The sequence below is a fragment of the Bacillus rossius genome, chromosome 11 (genome assembly GCF_032445375.1).
Source record: "Bacillus rossius redtenbacheri isolate Brsri chromosome 11, Brsri_v3, whole genome shotgun sequence".
NCBI classification, from domain to species: domain Eukaryota; kingdom Metazoa; phylum Arthropoda; class Insecta; order Phasmatodea; family Bacillidae; genus Bacillus; species Bacillus rossius.
The window spans coordinates 52,561,816-52,571,877 of NC_086338.1; the positions used below are offsets into that span (position 1 = coordinate 52,561,816).

The window sequence follows — 10,062 nt, forward strand, 5'->3', positions numbered from 1 at the left end:
GTTACTTCAAGTCATTATTTCGGACGTACGCCATAGATAGTTTACACTGTACGTCATGGAGAAAAACCCAAAGAATGGACGAAGAGAGATGACTGCACAAACACACACAAAATAAAAACGACACCAGCTGATTTTGGCTTGTTTCCTGCGTGTGTTTTGCGTGTTCATCTCTCTCTCTGTTCATCCTTCAGGTGTTCTCCATGACGTAAAGTGAGAACTGGTAATGGCGCATGTCCACACGAAGTTTCCAACATGAGTAACCACCCTGAGTATTTAAAAAGGGACCTGGGGTGAGGGTATCTAACCTGTCGTTGCTGTGGTTGATGAGCTTAGTGAGGCTAAAGGTCCCAGGTTCCATCCCATCCGGGCCAGGGATTGCACACCTGCTCCTGGGTCCAGAACTGCTTGTTGTGTTATCCCTTCACCTCCACCCTGCAGATATCAGGGGTGAGCCGTCATGGTATCATCTTAGGTAGTGCAGTAGTGCACCCTGGTCACACCATTGACATCTCAGACGTCGGGCTGATCGCATAATTATCATCATCATCATCATCCTCAAGTAGAAGTTTTTTTTTTTTTTGTGGGGGGGGGGGGGGGGGGGTCGCGATGGTGGCTTAGTCTCACGTGGTGTAATTTTTTTTTTTGTTTTTTCGTCACCGTTTTTTACTTAATGGTGATTTCTAAAATTTTAAATTTTTACCACCCCTGGCTTTTTTTGTGCTGCAACAAATATTTTCAACAATAGTTCACTTAGTGTAATATCATGGGGGTAAAAAGACGTGTATGTCTCCAAAATTATTGTCACTTTCACACCTCTTTTATTTTAAGTGAATATCTGGTGAAAATATTTTTGGCAGAAAAAGAAATGACAAATGCAAGGGATTTACCAAGTTAAAATTTTAGGAAAAGCTCTTAAATAAAAATCATAATGAAAAAAACAAAATCTTCAACAGGTGTGTGAGACCAAGCCTTAAAGCTTAAGTTCAACATTTTATTGCATTTGAGTGCACAGTTATTTGCGTATAAACATTTCAAGCTGCTAGTTAATACCAAAAAAATTAATTGAATCAAAAATTCAAAATTAACAGTGATAAAACACATTTTACCAATGCATTAATTTTCATAGTTACAGAAATAATTTTTTTTTTCCTTATATGAAAAACAATGTTTCTGATTGAGACTTCATAATTAGCAATACATATAAGCTGAAAAAAAAAAATATATTTTTTAATGTTTGTCTGGAATTTGTGTTGGACAAATATTTTTGTTGCGTTGTATGTTACGAAATTGCCAATTTTAGCAGATTCCAAACTTGTTCTCCCGGAACAGACAACCCAATTCTTGTTCCTCCTGGAGAGATGAAGTGTAATTGAAGGTTTGACAGCAAATGGGAGAGTGTGTGTCCTTGCCAGCAGCGCTGGCGGGGCCGGCCCCGGGGAACTACGTGGGCGGCGTGCGAGACTCGTCGCAGCTGGGGCGTGAGGTGCACGCCCTGCGGCTGGCGCTGCAGACGCAGCGGAGGGAGAAGTCCCAGCTGCAGGTGCAGCTCATGAAGCAGCAGCTGAGCAGCCTGCCCCCTCTGCAGGCGAGTGTCGCCTCCTCCACCACCTCCTCCTCCTCCTCCACCACCTCCTCCTTCCTCCACCTCCTCCACCTCCTCTTCCACCTCGTCTTGCCTCTCTACCGTGCGTGGGGCTGGCCTGATCGTCAACTACACGTTTCACTGTTTACACTTTCGACTACAGCAAATTCCTGTTGCTGAAACGGTTCTGGAATCATAGGCGATACTAAACAACTTCACGTTTTAACTTCGAGAGTATTTCAATGTGAAATTTGAAGCACTTAAGTTTTATTGGATTTGAATATTCATTGAGATGACTTTGAAAAACCTGGAAGAAACTTGGTCGGCTGATTTAAACCTCAATGGTTTAAGTTTAAACCAAGTGGTTTTTATAAAAAATACCAAATGTTTATTTTAATAATGTATTTTTAAATAGAATTAACATCAAAAGTTTGTTCATTAATGTTTCTTGTGATTTACAGGTACAAAAATTGTATACAAATCAAGATCATTTAAATAAGTTTTAAATTACCTATACTCAGCTAAATGCTCTTATGAAATTAAAAATATTAAATAGTTAATTCCTAATTTGTGGGAAATCTCTGACTGTACTGTGAATCCCTGTTCTGTGAGAATCACCCATTCTATGGTGAATCCTATTCTTATGCGGAAATACCCTCTCTGTGATTTGATTCCCGGTCAGATGCGCAGATTTGCTGGACTCATGTTCTTTGATGTTGTAACTTTTCTGGTACAAAATTAATGGCAGGAAGCAGGATGTAGTATGGCTTTCATTTGAACATGCGGTGAACCAAAATATCTAATGTAATTAAAAAAAATAAAAAAATCCTAGTTTAACCCAAAATACCAGGTTAATTGGTTTTTTTAGAAATAAAAAAAAATGGCTGGTATGTTCCAAGCGTGGTCTGTAATAGTTGTTGGACAGCAATAGTCGTACTCGTGATGATCTTTTGCCCTGCAGGTTCCCAAGAAGACGAGCGTGGGGTCGGGGCCGAGCGTTGACCACGACGCCGCGCTCACGGAGGTCCTGAAGAAGGCCTCCGCGCTGCAGAAGGTAGGTTCCCTCACCTCCGAGAGTGGCCGAGCAGTTTCCACTGCATTACGTTGCTTACCCGTAGTTTCCGTTGCACTCGAACCAGCTGCGGCACTTGTTTCACTAGGCCTCGCAAGCTGTCGAGGAAGATTGCTTTATCAGTCAGTATCACTATCAGTTACGGCTTCTGGTTGGTCCGCAAGGTTAAATGAACAAAACAAAATAGGTTTGGAATTTTATGTACATGAAGTGAAAACTCAAATTCTTTGCTCCTATTTATTTCATAACAATAAATATTTACAAATACATAGTACTACTGGCTCGCTGTAGGAAAGGTTTTGATGGAGATTAATAACTGACGAAAATTAGCTTCTACTGCGCAGCTTAGGTTCCCCCCTCCCTTCTTTGCGACAGAGAATTTCCGTCACTCCCCTCTCTGTCGCCAAGAAGGGAGGGGGGAACCTAAGCTGCGCAGTAGAAGCTAGTTTTCGTCAGTTTTTAATCTCCGTCAAAACCTTTCCTACAGCGAGCCAGTAGTATGAACTTGTCTATTGTTCTTTTTGAATATTTTTATAAAAATATAGAAAGTTTTTCCGTTCTTCTTAAGTGAGACGGTAGCAAAAAAAAGCTTGAATACATGTTGCATGTTTAAAACATCACTTATTATTGTTTTTTATTATGAAGACCTATTAAACAAAAAAAAGGGGGAGTGTTTATATCGCACAAATGACTTGATCTCAGCAGTGAATGTTGGAATATGACATCTCACTATGTATGCTAACAAGTATTTGCAAATTTTTTATTTCAAAATGTTAGTATTTGAGGTCAAATAGAATACAAATAGTAGTTAATTATGAGTATTGGTATTCAAAAATTCAAATATTTGCACAGGCCTTTTTATACTTATTTTACATGCGTGCTGAAATTATTTAGTATTTCTTCCTGGTGTTTTTATGCTTAGAACTGTTTGGCAAAATCAAACTTTAATATGTACAACTTAGGAAATCTTGACAAGTAGTTTTTTATGGTTTTTGTCATTTTAAAAATAATTGGGAGATAGGTAGAATGAGTACCAACGACGGCAGTAGTCGGAGTGTGAAGACCGTGAGATAGGTAGAATGAGTACCAACGACGGCAGTAGTCGGAGGGTAAAGGCCGTGAGATAGGTAGAATGAGTACCGACGACGGCAGTAGTCGGAGTGTGAAGGCCGTGAGATAGGTAGAATGAGTACCAATGACGGCAGTAGTCGGAGGGTAAAGGCCGTGAGATAGGTAGAATGAGTACCGACGACGGCAGTAGTCGGAGTGTAAAGGCCTTGAGATAGGTAGAATGAGTACCAACGACGGCAGTAGTCGGAGGGTAAAGGTCGTGAGATAGGTAGAATGAGTACCGAAGACGGCAGTAGTCTGAGTGTAAAGGCCTTGAGATAGGTAGAATGAGTACCAACGACGGCAGTAGTCGGAGGGTAAAGGCCGTGAGATAGGTAGAATGAGTACCAACGACGGCAGTAGTCGGAGGGTAAAGGCCTTGAGATAGGTAGAATGAGTACCAACGACGGCAGTAGTCGGAGGGTAAAGGCCTTGAGATAGGTAGAATGAGTACCAACGACGGCAGTAGTCGGAGGGTAAAGGCCGTGAGATAGGTAGAATGAGTACCAACGACGGCAGTAGTCGGAGGGTAAAGGCCTTGAGATAGGTAGAATGAGTACCAACGACGGCAGTAGTCGGAGGGTAAAGGTCGTGAGATAGGTAGAATGAGTACCGAAGACGGCAGTAGTCGGAGTGTAAAGGCCTTGAGATAGGTAGAATGAGTACCAACGACGGCAGTAGTCGGAGGGTAAAGGCCGTGAGATAGGTAGAATGAGTACCAACGACGGCAGTAGTCGGAGGGTAAAGGCCTTGAGATAGGTAGAATGAGTACCCACGACGGCAGTAGTCGGAGGGTAAAGGCCGTGAGATAGGTAGAATGAGTACCGACGACGGCAGTAGTCGGAGTGTGAAGGCCGTGAGATAGGTAGAATGAGTACCGTCGACGGCAGTAGTCGGAGTGTAAATGCCGTGAGATAGGTAGAATGGGTACCGACGACGGCAGTAGTCGGAGTGTAAAGGCCTTGAGATAGGTAGAATGAGTACCAACGACGGCAGTAGTCGGAGGGTAAAGGCCTTGAGATAGGTAGAATGAGTACCAACGACGGCAGTAGTCGGAGGGTAAAGGCCTTGAGATAGGTAGAATGAGTACCAACGACGGCAGTAGTCGGAGTGTAAAGGCCTTGAGATAGGTAGAATGAGTACCAACGACGGCAGTAGTCGGAGGGTAAAGGCCTTGAGATAGGTAGAATGAGTACCAACGACGGCAGTAGTCGGAGGGTAAAGGCCGTGCTGTGTGCGTGACACGGCAGGAGGTGTATGATGCGCTTGCGAGACCCGCGCTGCTGGACATCAGCAACCGCGTGCCCGGCTCGCCTGCCTGGGCGGACCAGGGAGCGCCAACCCGCTTCCTGGCCTACAAGCAGGAGCGCCAACTCGACTTGCAGCGGAGAGTGCAAGCCCTGCAGGCAAGTCTTATCACCCCGACATTCAGCAACACAGTGCATTAACAGCAATATTTAACATGTTTATGTAACACTGTTTTTTGGGGCCATAAATAACACCTGTGGTTGTTTTTTTTTTTTAAGAGAATCATTTGTCTTTAAAAAGGGTTCATAACTGTCGACAAGTTGTTCCGGATGCACGCTAACCTTCACTCTCCCTAGCATAATAACTGCCACCATGCTGTTATGTTGTGTCACCTCAGGCCTAACTAACAATATAAAAATAAAACAAATGTATGACTCACGTTAGGAGGTAATGGCTTAAATAAGTTTATGCTTTTCACACAAGACTACAGACATTGAAGAAAAAAAAGAAAGTAAAATTCTAAGATTTTACTACGCTCTGTTCAAGATATTACGAGTCTTTTGACAGGTGCTTCAGTGAAAAATGTGTACTGGCAGCTTAATATTCTCGTAAAATTAACAAAACGACCATTAATACAGGAATGACTAATCTGGCACTACCTTGTTTATTACATCACAATAATATGCTGTCAGAATGTTTACTGAAGATCCTTTCCAAAAAGTCTCACCGTATCTTAAACAGTGTGTATTTTTTCGACAGTCATTTCTCTCTCATTTTTTTCTCCTAATCAAATGCCTCTTTTGAGGGGAGTAGGGTGGCATTATCAAAGCATAACACTTGCACTGTAGCTATTTTATTAATCTTACTTATGTTTGTTAAAATAATGCTGCAGTTGTACAATTTATGTATATAAGAGTAAGATTATACCTAGAACACAAACAATTGAAATTGTTTTGTTAGTTTAAGCTGTAAATATATAAAGTCTTCATACCAAATTTTAGGACTGTTTATGTTTATTGGCTGCTGTTTACATTCACACTTGACAGAGATGGAGCAAAATACATGGTATTTCAGAATTTGCACAAAATATTACAAATCATACCGACCCGGCTAAAAGAAGAACTGACTTGAAATATGGACAAAAACACTCTTAAATAAATTCTGAAAATGTTCATTGATGTTACGTTTGATTTTAGGTAAACTGTCTTTACTGAAGAAATGATTAGAACATTTATATATATTTATTCTAAGTTCTCACAGAAAAACAAAATACTGTCTGCCATTACATGATGCTCGTAACAGTGTAATAACACAATTCTGTGTGTCTACACGGTGTTCGATAAATCTATCTTAATAACTATGATGATTGATTTGTGTATTTCAAACATAATAATGTACCCAACTTAAATATTTGTTCCTAAAAACAATAATAAAATCAATTTCCACAGATCTGATGACTATCACACCAAGTTTCAAAGTATGTATGTACTTGGAATAGGTGCCTTATTTTAAATAAACATGATAAATTATCTCAAATAATTCAGATGCAACATTAATAATGATATATGGTTAAGAAACAGCTTAGCTTGGACCACAGCCATTAAATTTGTCACTTAAATTTGACGTGAGCGCCACTGCTAAGCACAACCTACCTTGTCCACATCAAGCAGAGTTGGAGGGGGTGGAAGTATCCGCCTGGCTCCATCAGCCAATCATAACATAGTTCTTACTTAACAAATAAGTAGTAATTGCAGTTCATTTCACTACCATAAAAACTTCCAGAAGTCCTTGCATGTTTCGTAGAATTATTAATTCTTCCTTCTTAGCATTCCTCTCTAGTAAAGTGATAAAAGTGTGAAATGCAAGAGTTCAGCATTTTCAAAACAATTATTGTTCTAGAAACATAATTGTAAAAGCTTCCGAATAATCATAAGTATAAAAACAATATTCAAAGTAAATTAAAAACTAGAATGTGGTGAAATCCAGCAAAAATATAGCAAGAAAATTCAGGAAGGGCAGCGGCCTGCTATGCCACAAACAACCTCGTTTTGAAGAGTTGCTTCTGACTAGGCTTTAACTGTAGTGATTCACCTTGCGAATCTAGCTACATTAGTAACTCGTACTATTGCATTACTAGTTTTTGATTTACATCCTTTCCCCTTTAATTTACATTAGTCACATTTGGTTAGCTCACTAAATGTTTTCAATATTATTATTCAATGTGCGGTATGCAGATGTGCTACTAAAACATGCTCTGAAGCACTCAGAGTTGTGTCTATAGAATTTCTTAATGTAGTAGAATATTTTAGTGATCTTTTGACTTCATTTTAAGCAAAAATTTAATCTTCATCTTGTATTCAAATTAAAAATAAACTTTTACATCAAGTCAAATGATAAGTAGAGGTGTAAAACTATTTTGGTATAGCAACAGTATTTTTTTGTTGTCAGTTTTGAATAGTTTCAACTTATTGCTATTTTCAGGATGAAGTTTTACATGAAGTTGTGAAGCGAAAAGCAGGAGGAAAAGTTGAAGCAGATTTTGCAGACTTCCCAACTCGTGAGCTGGCCAAGGTATGGTGTCCAAAAATGTTTAAGCTATTTACATCTCAAAACACTGGAAAATATGCCATTTAATAATGGCCAGTTGTATGTCAGATTTTTAACACAACAGACTAACTGAGGGGGAGGGACGAAAAATCCCACATTTACGTTTTCCCACTATTATCAAAACTGTCTTTTGAAAATCAAAAAATAACAGTAAAACCCCACATTTTTACACTATTAACATTTTCTTTAGGTCCCATTTACATGTTATTTAGTGTAATGTAATACTTTCCATCAAATCACATAGCGGCAATTACTTCCCGCTATTCATGTCTTGTATACGGTGAAATAAATGGAAACTTTCTCGCACAATACAATTTCCCATCAAATATGGTCAAAATGTTTATGTTTAATTTTTGGAGTTAATCTTTAATTTCAATTGAAAAATAGGTTGGGACAAGATGTAATGCTGAATTGTGATTAAACCAAATTAAGCTGAAAAGTGTCAATACACCATATTCCATGAAACACTGAAGTTCATTTTATGCACCATTTAAGACCAAAATGCTTTCAATTTATAAAATAGAATTTTAACTAAATTTTACTTGAAACACTAAAAATATTTCTCTTTATAGCATACCAAATGTAATTAATGTTATTTTTCATGTAGTTTGTAACAAAAATATTAAGATCAAGTGGATAATATTATATGTTCCTCTCAGTTTCTGAACTATACTTAAAACTAAAACACAAAGGTTTTGCCAATTAATTTTTATTCCCCAAGTAGTAAAATGTTTCTTGTAACATTATCAACATGGCACTATTTTGTTGGGTAAAAGTTTTAACATGACAATGCATTGAATATTTGCACTATCTTCACAACATAAACAGATTTATAAAAATAAAAACCACTAACACATATATTGTCCAATTTAAAAATGAAACTAAGCAATAAATAAAAAAAACATAAATTTTGTCTCCAGGTATAGTCTGGTGCTGTTGTTTTGATAAAATCTCCGCCGTGGTAGATAGATAGCAACAGCGTGTGGGGCGATACACGTGGTGGTTTAACGGTGATGGCGACACGCTGTTCACAGGCACTTGCGGAAACCGAGCCTCGCCTGATTGGCCAGCTGAGCGTGCCAGCGGCCCTGGAGAGACGTGACGCCCCTGCGGTGGTGCCCTTGCACCTTGACACGGACGGTGTGCAGAGGCTGCACCAGGCGCTGTGCTACTAGGGGCGTGCACGACTACAAGTATTCGCTATTTTTGCTTGGTGCAGCCAGCCTTATGCTACTACTCTCTTGCCTGCGGCAATGCAAATTTGGCCGTTCCGCACACGTCCCGTTGGAACCACCGTCGCCTGCTCTGCAGCGTGGAACAGGAGTCCAAACCTAATAACAGCCGTCTTCTCTGCTTACAGCTACCTTAAGAAATATATGCTAATGAATTGTCTTGTAATATTAAGAATCATCGGAATAATTTTTTTTAAAAGTTTTTATTTATTGCTAACTTATTGTAAGGTGATAATATAAATGTGTTAATTATTATATAAGCTCGTAGCTAATCAACTATGTACGTAACTTAATGTCGCACAAAATGTTGCTTGTATTCTGAGAGTTAAAAATTAAATTGACTAAAAATTATATTAAATTGCTAGGCATTTTTATATGAAAAAAATATATATATATATAAATAAATAAATATATATATATATATATGAATTGTAGGTCACAGAAGAGAACAGTCATCTCAACTTTGGTAAACAAAGCTCGAGCCATTTGTAAATGAAACATCTTACATGTGCTCTTCAAGCGAATGGTTATCCAAAGTCAGAAATCAGGATAGACATGAAACCACCTCAACAGAAAAAGAAAGAACATCTTCCTAATAAAGTCTTCATTCCTTATGTCAAAGGAATTTTTGACCAAGTGGCAAGAATTCTCAGGAAGCAAGATACAGTATTCACACAGTTCTGAAACCCATAAACAAGATTGAGAGGTCTCCGACATCGGTGAAAGACAAAAACCCTTGCCGAAAACCTAGCTGGTGTGTACAAGATTCCATGTTCCTGTGGCAAAAAAGTACATATAGGACAAACTGGCAGACAAATAATTACAAGAGTTAAAGAACACAGCAGTGACTACACACATGAAAACCCACGATCAGCTATAGCTAGAGCCAAGATTATATGGTTTTATTTTGAACCTGATTTCGTCATTTAAAACCACACATTTCGTCGTTATTTAGTCTTTCTTTTTTTTAAAAAAAAAAAGTTTATAGCTATTTATGGTACTTACACAATATATTTCACGATTGTGACATAAAAAATAGCAGTTGGGCCTATTGTTTTGTTTAGAATCACATGTAATCAACATTTAATGTTCTGGTTAAAGAGTATTTTCAAAAAAGACAGTTCAGAGTTGACAAACCATTGTGTCCTCCCCCCCTCCTCACCAACATATTTGGCATGTGAAACTGTCAACATCCTTCCTCCCCTTCTCCA

The 10,062-nt window shown here is 38.8% G+C and overlaps 1 protein-coding gene across 6 annotated transcripts in view; it reads left to right on the forward strand.

Moving 5' to 3' along the window:
* Positions 1-9,209, forward strand: part of LOC134536981 (dynactin subunit 1) — a 58,606-nt gene extending 49,397 nt beyond the window's left edge. For 4 of the 6 annotated variants that reach the window (XM_063377102.1, XM_063377105.1, XM_063377106.1 and 1 more), the window contains 5 exons: positions 1,413-1,585; positions 2,544-2,636; positions 5,015-5,170; positions 7,494-7,583; positions 8,654-9,209. In XM_063377102.1, the coding sequence (XP_063233172.1) occupies positions 1,413-1,585; positions 2,544-2,636; positions 5,015-5,170; positions 7,494-7,583; positions 8,654-8,794 (653 nt within the window). In that variant the 3' untranslated portion in view covers positions 8,795-9,209. The remainder of the gene's footprint in view (positions 1-1,412; positions 1,586-2,543; positions 2,637-5,014; positions 5,171-7,493; positions 7,584-8,653) is intronic. The other 2 variants (XM_063377104.1, XM_063377107.1) reach the window with 1 other exon arrangement.
* The last annotated feature ends 853 nt before the right edge of the window (positions 9,210-10,062 follow it).